The 12,396-nt window shown below is 45.8% G+C and overlaps 1 protein-coding gene across 4 annotated transcripts; it reads left to right on the forward strand.

The window, feature by feature from the left end:
• The first annotated feature begins 33 nt into the window (after window positions 1-33).
• Window positions 34-12,294, forward strand: GPR161 (G protein-coupled receptor 161). Of its 4 annotated transcripts, none has more exons than XM_088051277.1 (8): window positions 34-90; window positions 2,758-2,847; window positions 3,697-3,795; window positions 3,889-4,300; window positions 4,641-5,365; window positions 6,894-6,998; window positions 8,239-8,358; window positions 9,645-12,294. In XM_088051277.1, the coding sequence occupies exons 2-8, from the start codon at window positions 2,814-2,816 to the stop codon at window positions 9,890-9,892; spliced, it is 1,743 nt and encodes a 580-aa protein (XP_087907403.1). In that variant the 5' UTR covers window positions 34-90; window positions 2,758-2,813; the 3' UTR covers window positions 9,893-12,294. The 4 variants fall into 4 exon arrangements, with proteins under 4 accessions (XP_087907403.1, XP_005523996.2, XP_087907401.1 ...); XM_005523939.3 differs by lacking the exon at window positions 34-90 and adding an exon at window positions 2,027-2,116; XM_088051275.1 differs by lacking the exons at window positions 34-90; window positions 2,758-2,847 and having other exon boundaries at window positions 2,967-3,795.
• Window positions 12,295-12,396: the final 102 nt, after the last annotated feature.

A 12,396-nucleotide genomic window follows, 5' to 3' on the forward strand; every position in this document is an offset into this window, starting at 1 on the left:
TTCCAGGGGCGCGCGCGGCGCGGAGCCCGGCGGCGGAATCCTGGGATGCATCAGGAAGAACAGGGCGAGGGAAGGGATCCAGCGCCTCTAGTGAGCCCACATCTGCAGTGTTCTGTTCAGGACAGGAGAGACACGGAGCTCCTGGGGCGGGTCCAGCGGAGAGCAGGGAAAATGACTGAGTGACTGGGGCATCTCCGTGAGGTGGAAGGGCTGAGAGAGCTGGGCATGTTCAGCCTCGGGAAGAGGTGGCTGAGAGGGGCCTTCATCAATGTGAACACGTATCTAAAGAGGGAATTCCAAGAATATGGGTCCAGGCTCTTCTCCGTGGTGCCAAGCCGTGGGACAAGAGGCAATGGGGCAGAAACTGATGCACAGAAGTTCCACCTGAACATGAGGAAGAAACTCTTTACTATCCAGGTGACTGAGCACTGGGATGGGTTGTCCAGAAAGGTTGTGATCTCTCCACCACTGGAGATATTCCAGATCTGTCTAGACACAAGCATGTGCCATGTGCTATAGGATGACCCTGCTTGAGCAGGGAGGTTGGACCAGATGACCCATCGTGTCCCCTTCCAGCCTACCCAGTCTGTGATTCTGTGAGGTGATATGGGGGGGCAGGTGGGTGAGGGGTGGGGAGCCACACTTCCCTGTGCTACTGGAGCCACCGTGGGGAGAGTGGGCTCTCTAATCTCCTCTGCCCAGGATCAAGAACCAGCAAGCTAACCCAAGGCCCTGTTCCAGCAAAGCTGAGCAGCAGAAGCCAGCAGAGAATGTCTGTGCGCCCCACAAGTGCTTGTGCCTCCAGCCACTTCCCCATGGGTACCTCACCGAGAGCAGTGGGACAGCTGGGTAGGAGCAGTTTTGGGGAGCTCTGAAGCCTCTGGTGGCCCTGGACCATCTCCATGGCCACACTTACAGTTGCAGCAGGCATTAGGTGGTTCCATCACACAAGTGCTCTGTGCTTAGATGGTACACACACATCTGTGCACTCGGAATCACATCTGGGCAAGGTTAGAAGGGGTCACAATGGATCATCTGGTCCAACTTCACTGTTCAAGCAGGGTCAACCCAGAGCACACGGCACAGGATTGTGTCTAGACAGGTCTGGAATATCTCCAGTGAAGGAGACTCCATAATCTCTCTGGTTGTGAATAGTCACAGTCTATAGCACAGGAAATAAATTCTTCCTCAAATTCAGATGGAACTTCTGTGCATCAGTTTTTGCTCATTATGGAATCTCTTGTGCTGGTTCGATGTTTTTGAATAATGTCCAAAGACGGTCTTTCTAAAATGTCGAAGTGCAATGGCGTGGTAAGCTTTAAGAAGTCCTGTAAAAAGCTATCAGTAGAACTGGTTGAAAATGATACATCAGCTTAGTATTCCAGCACTGATGGGTGGGTGCTTGTCTTGCTTTTCTGCGTCATCATCGAAAGGGCAGACTACTCTCTATGGACTTCCCCTGGCACAGGAGCAAGACACAGTCCAGCTCCTGCTGTTGGAGCATTGGAGTGAACTGAGACAGGAGCCATAGGAAACTGATGTCCACAGCATTAAAAACTCCACAGAGCCATCAAAATATAGCACAGCTCACATCAGGGCAGTCACCCTCTGCCTTCAAGGGCGTTGCCAGGGAAAAGCAGGAACTAGGGATGCACAAGCACGGCATTTAATTATTGTTCACCCTTTATACTGTGCCCTTTATACCGACACCTATATCCTATGTCTTGCTTCAAATGTGTGTGCGGGAAAAACTCTTCCCCAAATCTTCTTTGTGTTACTTTTAATAGTGTTTCGGGGTCTAGGAACTTAGGCTAGCACTTAGGCTCTACGACTGCCCAGCACTACTAGCTGGGACAAATGGCTTTACCTCATCTGTGTAAAGTACTTCTCCCCGCCCTTTAACTGAGCTCCCGAAAAGTGCGCGGACCGCCCCGGGGCGGCGGCGGAGAACATGGCGGGCGGGGAGGGGGCGCGGCGGGCTGAGGCGGCGGGGCGGGACGGCGGGAGGGGCAGGCCCGGGGCCGTGCCCATGCCCATGGCGGGGGAGGCTCGGGCCGCGGCGGCTGAGGGGCGTCCCGGGCGCCCCAGACAGGAAAGTCTCCGGCGGCGGCGGGTGGTGAGTGCGGAGCCAGGGAGGGGGCAGAGGCGGCGGGATTCGCTCGCCGCCGGCGGTGCGGGGGAGGTGATGGATGCCCGGGGCAGAGGACCCTGTTCCAGCCCTTTGTTCGCTGCCGGAGGGAGCGCGGGGGCAAAATGGCGAAACCCCCCTTCCCCATAGTATTTCTAACTCGGTCCCACCCGCTGTGTGTGTCCGGGAAGCACTGCCCGCGGCCGGGATGGGATGGGATGGGATGGGATGGGATGGGATGGGATGGGATGGGATGGGATGGGATGGGATGGGATGGGATGGGATGGGATGGGATGCTGTCCCCGCCCCGGGCAGCCCTGCCCCGGGAGGGCCACCTCTGCCAGAGGCCGCTTTCCCCGCAGGGTGCAGCAGGGCCGTGAGGGGACCGGGAGCGCCAGGTGCCCCGGGCATCGCTATGGCGGGGAGCGGCCGCGGGGGAAGCCTCCTTCGCGAAACCCGCTCCGGCCAAAAAGTGTTGGAAAGGCAGACAGAGGTGGTGCAGGCGTGCTGAGAGAGAAAGAAACTCGAGGGGAAGTGTTTTTGCACACATCCTCAGTCAGAGGCTAGGGAAGAGCTAAGTTATGTTTTTACAAAGCATGGCCCAGTAATGTCTTTTATTATGTTCTTAGGAAAGTACAGATAAAAATGGAAAAAAGGCATCTTTCCAAACTGACAATGCTGCCTAATGCCACAGCAGCCATGCAGATGGAAGCATTTCTGTGAGTATTCCCAGCTGTCTGAGACCTATGACCCATCCTGGCACAGTTGCAGAATTAGCTGAGATAACTTTCCTGAGTCCCTTACTTCCCAGAAAAGCTAAAATCAACTTTATATTTGTTGGTGGACTCTTCAGCTTTTTCTGGTCTGCATATTTGCATTTGTTCGTTTGTTTGTTCATTATGCTGTCCTGCAGGTGGCTGGAGGACTGAATGAAGTAGGTAGTGAATGTCATTTGGAGGCAGCAGGTGAAAGAGGAATTGTTTAGGAATTGGAAGAAAAAAGGTTTCACGGAATGAGGCTGTGAATCAGTGAGATGGATGCTAACACTAAGAAGTCAAGGATTAAAGGTTCTCAAGCATTTCTGTAGCTTGGACCTTATCTTAATGCAAGGAACTGTCTTTCAAACCTGTACAGAAACCAAATTCTCCAGTTCTTTGGTGTTGACAGAAAAATACAATCAGTGCTGTAGCTAAGGTGATTATGAACATGGAGGAATCATGTTGGGAGAGTATGTGCAGTGGTCCCTGAGTCTTTGAATGTTACTTAGCAACTGCTAAGGAAGAGTCAGCAGGGTATGACAAGCCAGGCATCCAGAGACCACCAGTAAATGCTGTATAGGCAGAATATAAGGTAACTATCGGTATAGGCAATTTTTTTTTTAAATTACTTTCTTTAAAGTAAGACAAACAAAGACTGATAGTGACATTCTTGCTTCTTCACAACCTAGATAAAGGGCCTGGTAAGTAGGACTTAGAAACAAGTAAGAGCTGTAAAAATTTTAAAGTAAAATATGCCTATTTTATTTCTTATTTTCCCCTCTCCACCTCTTCTTGTCTTCCCTGTTCTAGGCTTGGTGTTGTCCTCTTTGGTCTGCCCACAGGCAATTTACTGCCCCTTCGCTTGCCCATCTAAAATATGCAGTTTCCTGTATATTCCATATACCACAGGTAAATTTTAACAAAGGCAAAAGGGCCTCCAGTCATTGGAAAGAGTTTGGAGAACACTTACCTGAATGTTTCTGAGCATTGTTCTGCTTCTAGCTGCTCAGCATGTCTTGGCTGCCCCAGGTCTGCACACTCTGACCATGAACAGCAATTCCTCCCTCAGCAATGGGAAAGGCCTGAGGAACCTGACCACGGAGGAAGATGGGGCAGTCAGAGTCACCGAGTCCATTGCTATAATTGTCATTGCCATCTTCATCTGTTTGGGCAACTTGGTGATTGTTGTCACTCTGTATCGCAAGTCGTACCTTCTCACCTTGAGCAACAAGTTTGTGTTCAGCCTGACCCTCTCCAACTTTCTACTCTCCGTGCTGGTGCTGCCTTTTGTTGTCACCAGCTCCATCAGGCGAGAATGGATCTTCGGGGTTGTTTGGTGCAATTTCTCCGCCCTGCTCTACATGCTGATCAGCTCAGCCAGCATGCTCACTCTGGGACTCATAGCTATAGACAGGTAAGCTGCTCTTTGGTAAAGAATTGTAACAAATTGTCTGCTCCTCTCATAGAGTAACTCACTGCCTGTTCACTGAGTTGAGAAGCACTGCAGAGGCTAACATGGTGTACTGCTGGAATGTCATTTTTACTTCAGCCCCTCCTGAAATTTTGATGTGGAGCAAGAGAAAGCGATGTCATCAATAATGGAAAATGCAGACATTGATCTGGGGTTTTTTAAAGCAGGTTTCTGAGCCTGTTTGAAGAAAAAAGAACTAGATATTTGCATCATTAAAGAGTGTTCTTTTCTTTCTTGTATGTCTTTTATGCTCCTGTGGACTACTTTTTTTCTTGCCCCACAGGTACTATGCTGTGCTGTACCCGATGGTTTATCCAATGAAGATAACGGGCAACAGAGCAGTGGTAGCTCTTGTGTACGTGTGGCTGCATTCCCTTATTGGCTGCCTCCCTCCCCTTTTTGGCTGGTCCTCCTTGGAGTTTGACCAATTCAAGTGGATGTGTGTGGCCGCCTGGCACAAGGAGGCTGCCTACACGGCCTTTTGGCAGATCTGGTGCGCGCTGCTGCCGTTCGTGGTCATGATGATCTGCTATGGATTCATATTCCGTGTGGCAAGGATTAAGGCCCGCAAAATCCACTGTGGGACTGTTGTCATTGTGGAGGAGGACTCACAGAGGAATGGGAGGAAGAACTCCAGCACCTCCACGTCCTCCTCTGGCAGCCGAAGGAACGCTTTCCAAGGGGTTGTTTACTCTGCCAACCAGTGCAAAGCTTTCATAACCATCTTGGTTGTCATCGGAGCTTTCGTCATTACGTGGGGACCTTACATGGTGGTAATAACATCAGAGGCACTTTGGGGTAAAAACAGTATTTCCCCTGCTTTGGAGACATTGGCTACATGGCTGTCCTTTTCCAGTGCCATTTGCCATCCGCTAATTTATGGGCTGTGGAACAAGACAGTGCGCAAGGAACTCCTGGGGATGTGCTTTGGGGATCGGTATTACCGCAAGTCCTTTGTTCAGCGGCACAGGACATCGAGGCTCTTCAGCATTTCCAACAGGATCACAGGTAAGATGTGGCTGCAAAAGACACTTCCATAATACCACCAAGAGCAAGGCTTCCTGTCTGCCTGTGTTTGGCACGTTTCAGGGCTCTGTAAAGAGAGTTGGATGTTTCTGGAATTTTCAGCAGTCTTTCATCACTCAGGTTATAGACATTTGAAAGGAGACTCCTCTTTTTTTATAGTTAACATCTTTCTCCTACTGTAGTAAAACTTTCTCAGGCAGAGGAGACATAGTGATGAGGTTAATAAAAATAATTTATTTTCTTCTTTCTCAAGCATTTCCTTTTGTGTGCCTTCCATTTTGTGTTGCCCAGATTTGAGCTCTACCAGCAGTACTTTTTACTGCACTTTTTCTTTGATTAATGGCCTCATGCTACAACTCTCTAAAATCCACTAAGGTTCCACTGGCGTAACTGTTTCTGCAAGTTCAGCTTTTATGCTTGATGGTTGGGAAGAAAATGTCATAAACAAAGTAAAACTATGGTGTAAAACCATGGAGTTATTTGGTGTGTCCCCAAGTTGGAGACCGAGACCTCCAGTTGCTCAGTTTGTTGGTTTCTTGTTTTTTTCTTTTTTAAAGTAGCAATGCAATGACATTCAGATTTTTAATAAGTTCCCTGGTCATGTACAGAAGCTTCCAAATATAGAACATCTTCAAGGGATATTTCATGCAGAGGCAAGAACTGAAATTATTTAATTGGGAAGGATGATCTAAAATGCAGAGGGAAGATGAGAGCAGCAAGGCGTCCATTATCTTTTCTGCAACCTGAACACTGGGAGAGACTGTCATGTAAATTAAAGAGTTAAGGAGCTGTAGCCACATTACAAGCTCCAGGAGCTTTGGCAAGTCTGTATCCAGAAAATGCTGTGGATTAATACATTGGAAACTGAGGGAAAAAACAGGAAGGGAAAAGACAGGAAATTTCTTTCTTTTTCCAAGTGATAAAGTTGAAGCTGTCAGCTTCAACTGACATCGGATGTCTTAGCTGGAGGCTGACAGGGAAGTGAAAAAGACCCCCAACAAACTCACAACAGAATCTCAAGGTAGGATCCAAAGCAGCACCTTTTGTAAAAATCTCACAGATCTCCTCCCTTCTTGTTTTGGAGATTTGAAAGAAGTTGGGCATCTCTGTGCCCCAGCCTTGCTCCTAAGCTTCTTCCCAACACTAATGGCCCGTCACAGCTGCTGGTGGCTACCAGGTTATTCTCTGTCTAGAAGATGCCTGGCAAATCTCCCCATCCATGTGAGAGCATACCCTTGGTGCTCAACCTGTCTGGTTGATAAAACACATGGACTTGCAACAGGGAGGGAGATGGTGCAGAGAGAAAGGAGACTTGCCTTTCCAAACCTGAGAGCTGCTGACTGGATTTCTAAGATGGGGAGTCCAGAAGACGTGCTCTCTGCTTCAGCAAGGTCAGTTTTATATGCAGAATAATAAATAAGGCAGTACAATGGGTATTACTGGAAGAGGTTTTTGCCATTGCAAACTCCTTAACCATTCACTGTGTAACAAAAATAAAACTTTCTTGCAGATTTGGGACTATCTCCTCACCTTACTGCCCTCATGGCAGGTGGGAGGCCACTGGGAAACAGCAGCAGCACAGGAGACACAGGTTTCAGCTGCTCACAGGATTCAGGTAACTGCAAGTCTCTTGCTCCCTACTTGGGCAGAAGTTTGCACTTGGCAGCAGTCTCGTGGACAGTCAGTATTTACACCCACAGATGTCTCCTGGTGGACTAAAGACATGAAACATCTGTTCCAGCTGTTCCAACAAAACTGCGGCAGTTGCTTTTTTCCTCCTTTGCTCTCAATAGCTGTACTTGCAAAATGCTGCTTACAGAATGGTGACCCTCCCTTGGTAATGTGTCCTAGGAACAAGGCTCACTGATTTTGTGCCCTTCTCCTTCAGTTTCTGTTGTTCTTTGGAGACTTTCTCTGGATCCACAAGGAACAGAGCAACAGAGTGCTGTGAAGAATCTCTGTTCCTATTTTGTAAGAGACCTTGTTCATCCTGCAGTGTAAACATACACACTTAGGATGGTTTCAGCTTATGATTTCATTACTACTCAAGATCTCTCAATTAAAGATGGTTTGGAAAATGGAAAAAGTGTTCTGATGGTAATTTTCTATCCCGATCTGTTGCTAGATTTTTCTGGCAGCTACCAGTCCTTAACTGCAGTGGTTATTTTAGAGAGTATTTCTGCTCTAGAGACACCAGAGGGTGATCTTTTAAAAGTTGCTTGGTGTAAGGGGTTTGTTTCCTACTTTTGTAAAGGAAGCCTGTGGAGCTGGCATTTATTTTTGGTAGTTGTTTTGTGCTGGTAGTTTTCTGCCTGTTGTGGATATCCTGCAGTTGTATGTGATAAAGGAGAGCAGCCTGCTGGTAAACCTGACTCAGTTAAGAGGATGCGGTGTTTCCATCTTGTGACAGCATTTTAAACAAATGAACAAAACTAAAGCCATACCAAAATGCTGTTAGAAGTGCCACTGCTGGTTAAGGAGGGAGCACAGTCCATAGCCTGGCAATGGATATACAGTGATCCACTGTGAAATGCTGTTTCACTTCAGATGCTTTTACTGTGAGTTACTAAAGAGCAGAAGGAAGCCTTAGTCCCTTTTCCCCATCCTTGCTGCATGTAGTACGTGATCCTGGGGCCTGTGATGGCCAGTCTCTAATGAGAAGACTTCCCAATCCTTCCAGTGAAAACTGACCTCATTCTTTTCCTGTGCAGTGTTTTAATTTGAGCTGAAATTTACTTACAAAAGCTGGGTTTAGATGTCTTTTGAAGGAACTGCTGAAAATAGGCTGAAAACTTTTTGCCACGATACTGTATCCCAGTGCTGCTGTTTTACTTGGGGGCTCTTGTTCTTTTCAGGAACAGATACGATGCTTCTTGAAGATTATAGCTCAGATGGCCCTCATGCCCCACACTGCATCTGTCCCCCTCGAAGGAGGAGTTCAGTGACATTTGAAGATGAGGTGGAACAAATTAAAGGTGAGTGTAGGGGCAAGTATGAAAATGCTCAGAGTCAGCAATATTGATTGTGCATGAAGCCTCCCAGGACCTTGAGAATTGTCTTGAAAAGTATCTGACCACTGTTTGCTTTGACAGACCTGCTCAATCATGCAGGTACAACAGAAAGCAAAATCAGGTCTTTATTCCAGATCTCAACCAGCAGCAGGCAAGGACAAGAGTTAGAAGCTGGGATTCCCTGCATATATATAAATTAAATTGCACAGCAGTATCCTCTCTGCAATTCCACTCATCTTGGTGGCTGTTACATTCTATTTTGTGTTTCTTGGGGAATATATTTTCCTGTCCTCATATTTTGATTGCATTATCCCTGTGTTTCTCATTTGCTGTCTTTTCTCAACTTTGTCACTTACAGACTTGAAATTCTTCCATTTGCAGACTTAAATGATCTCAACATAATTTTATTCTGATTAATTTACTTTTTTTTACTTAAATTCTTTGCTTTACTGGGTGTGTTTCTCAGCAGATGGACTGCAATTTTTTCAGTCAACTTCCTTGTTGAATCTGGGCTAGCAGAACATTGCTCTCATCATCTGTAAAATGTCAGAACATTAATTTATGCTGAGTTACAATAATGTCAATAGAAGACTTGATAATAACAACTGATTTTTCTAAACAATACATGATTGTGGATAGGATGAAAATGAGCAGGACGCCTTTAAGAATCAAGTAATAATAAAACCTGAAATAATGAGAAAACTCTATGGAATTTTTAAACATCTTGGCAAAATTCCCTTTTGTCCTCTTCCCAGCATGAGATGAATATTTCCTTGTGCAAACACATTAGCATACATTTCCCACTATCTTTCTGAGTGATTACGTAGGAGCACACATCTAATTTCTTGTGAAAGAGGGAAGTCTCAGTGCACAAGTCCCCACAGGTTTAGCAATTCTTCTTGGTGAGTCTCAGGACTTTCAGCACCCTGAAGCTTTAAATTATTTCATAAGCCTCACTGAAGAGTCACATTTAGGATGAACTCTTGTATTGCTCAACATGTTGGTGAGTAGAGAGGTGTACAGATGCTACAAAAACAGCTGCAGCAACACAGATTATGCCAGGTCATTCTGAAGCTTTGCGCTCATAGAATGGTGTAGGAGGTATTGTTCCAATATGAGTATTGTTGATAAATGTGTACTAATTTTGCAGAGGGCATGATCATGCCTTTACAACAGGATCTATATTAATTTTCAAGCCTTTGCACAGTCATGCTTACCAACTGTTACCTTTTTTTTTTTCTTTTTTTCAGAAGCTGCAAAGAATTCTGTTCTTCACGTAAAAGCTGAAGTCCATAAATCTCTGGACAGTTATGCAGCCAGCCTGGCCCGAGCTATAGAAGCTGATGTGAAACTCAGCCTGTTTGGGGAAGATGCTTTACCAGGAGCCCTGTTCCCCTTGTGGACTCCTGCAGGAAACAGTGGGAACGCCCGGCGTGGTGCCAGGCCCCATGCCAGCCAAAGACTGAAGTTGCAGAGCATCGATGAAGGGAACGTTTGACACAAGCACTGGAGTAGGAAAACAGAATGAAACCACTAAGCAGGGCCTACTGCAACTGGTAGTGTTTCACCAGAACCAGGACACCTTGTTGAGATGTTTCCAGTGTTTTTTCAACACCTGGAAACAGCTGGATTCTGGTACTTTAATAAGCATTTTGCAGCAGTGTTTGTTTACTGGTTAGGGTGCTACTGACTCTTCTGCCACATCACTATCACACAGTGCATAGGAATGCAGGGCTTGGTTTCATTGACCAGATGGTTAGTCAGTTGAATCTTGGGTCCATTATTGGCCAAAGCTAATACAGGAACAAAACAGAAAAGGTATGTGCAGTGTTTAATTCATTGTTGCATCCATCCTGTTCTGACCACCAGGATAATCGGTTGACACTTGATAGCTGGAGTGCTCTGATAGGAGCTTGTGCATTGGATTGTACATAAAGCCTTACTGCCTCAGGCTCCCGGCTGAGGAACTTCAGTAAGGGCAAAACCTGAACTTTTAAGAGAGCTCATGCAGATTGTAGGTACTTACCTTTGCTGGGGGATATTTCAGTCTGTTCAGCCATCAGAATGCCAGATCTGACATTGGACTGCGCTTTGCTTCAGTGGCATGGGACACCAGCTCCTCTGGATGTAATGAATGGGAGTAAACGTGCTGGGAACAGCACAGAGATGAGATTTGAGGAAATTATTAGTGCAGAATTCTTAGTTTCTCTGAGAACTTCAGCTCATGTCCCTGGTTTTGCTGTTATTTAAAGGACACTCTGTGGCTGTGCTAAGCTTGACAGAATATAAATATTATCACTTCATATTCAGGATTCATCTTCTAGAGAGAAGAATATTAGCTGGGTTTTTTTTTTTAATCATGAGGGAATGTATTTAAGCTGTAGTTACCTCAGTGCTTCTATTTCTTGGAGTATTAATACATTAATCTCAAAAATAAGAACATTTGGCACTTATATTGCACTTTGCATGTTCTTAAGCACTGTACAGACATTACCTTGTTAGGCCTTTGTGAGAGGGTTGATCAGCCCTGCTTGCCAAAGAAGGGGAACTCGGCACAGCCAAGCTGCTGGCAGTGAAACAAGATGCAAAGGTGGGAAGTTCTGTAAAGAAAAGAGGGATGAGAATATATCCAGCTTGAGGAACCTTTCTGTGCCTTCCTGGGCTACCCGTTCCTTACTTTGGGGGGGGTTAAAGCCCTGCCTTACTGTGTATTTCAAAGAGAGGGAGACATAAGTGAGCAGGATAATTCCTTGAGGAAATGGGTGTCAGTAGCAAATGGACTTAAGGACCAAGAATTTGCATTTGTTTACTCTGTGTCTGCTCCCCTGTGCCTCTACCTTTCCCCAGAAGTGCTTTGTATGAGGTTTTGCTGCAGACTGGAAATCAGGAGCAGGATGTTTCCATATGGGTAAAAACAGGGTGTACACTCATTAAGTTTTGTCTTTGTGTGACTTTATTCAGAGGCACAGAAACAAAATGTTGTGAGGCAGAAAGGCAGAACCTTGGTCCAGTACTGTATTTAGACATCCTATTTGTCTGTGTTCCCAACTCAGAGATGTATTTCAGCACAAGCTTATGTCCATCTCTGGACAAAGCAACTTGACTTTCTGAACTAGCCTGAATCTCATTGTGTTCCCATGTAAAATATAACTGCATGCTTAAAATTCAGTACATGGTTTGCTGATTTAAGAACAGGCTGTTAGAGCGAGAACACTTAAGCTTCAGTAAGATGGCTCTTAGCATAATGCAGGAATAAATCAATTAATAATAGTGAGGTTCTAACTCCTGCATTTTTTGCTTCTAATGTGTTAGATAAATTGCACCTGTGGGCACTCGTTAGTAAAAAAAAGAACAAAAAATCCCAGTATTTGCCGGGAAACGCCCTGCAGCGAGGTCATTATTGCTGCCATTAACATTACAATCACTGTCTCCCTAGTACTCAATACTCCTTAAGCTGTACACTTGCCTGGAAGGATTTTGTCTGCTTCCCTTTTATTCCGCACTCCTGCTTGAAACAAGTTGAGCAGAGTCGTAGCTGAATGTCGGAAGGGCACACACACACGAGTATGAATGCATTGTGGAGGAGTAGGTGCCGGCCGAAAACGCTCTGCGTGTAGGAGAAAAATTCCAAGGCACGTGTGGAAGCACTAAATCGATAGTATTGTGTAAAAAGCACGTTTTTCACACAGGTACTGAGACAAATGCAGCCTTCAGGCAGGTCAGGGGGATTGCAAGAGTTTACACCATGGCTGAATTCGGCTGCCAGTGTTAATGTCACTAATCTGTTATTTACTGTAAATGTTGTTCATATTTTTGTAGACACGTTATAACCCTTCCATAACTGTTGTTACCGGAGTGGTTCTCTCACTTGAGTTGTCATTAACAAAAGCAGTAATTGAGAAATGCACACGTTTTGTAAAACTGTATTTTCCATCTTAAATACAGAAGAGAAAAAGAAAACAACTTATTTCTGGTTCCAGATGGTCTGTGGTGGTTGTTTGT

The sequence above is a fragment of the Pseudopodoces humilis genome, chromosome 2 (assembly GCF_049639895.1).
Source record: "Pseudopodoces humilis isolate 2021_Gansu_Grassland_sample_001 chromosome 2, ASM4963989v1, whole genome shotgun sequence".
NCBI lineage: Eukaryota > Metazoa > Chordata > Aves > Passeriformes > Paridae > Pseudopodoces > Pseudopodoces humilis.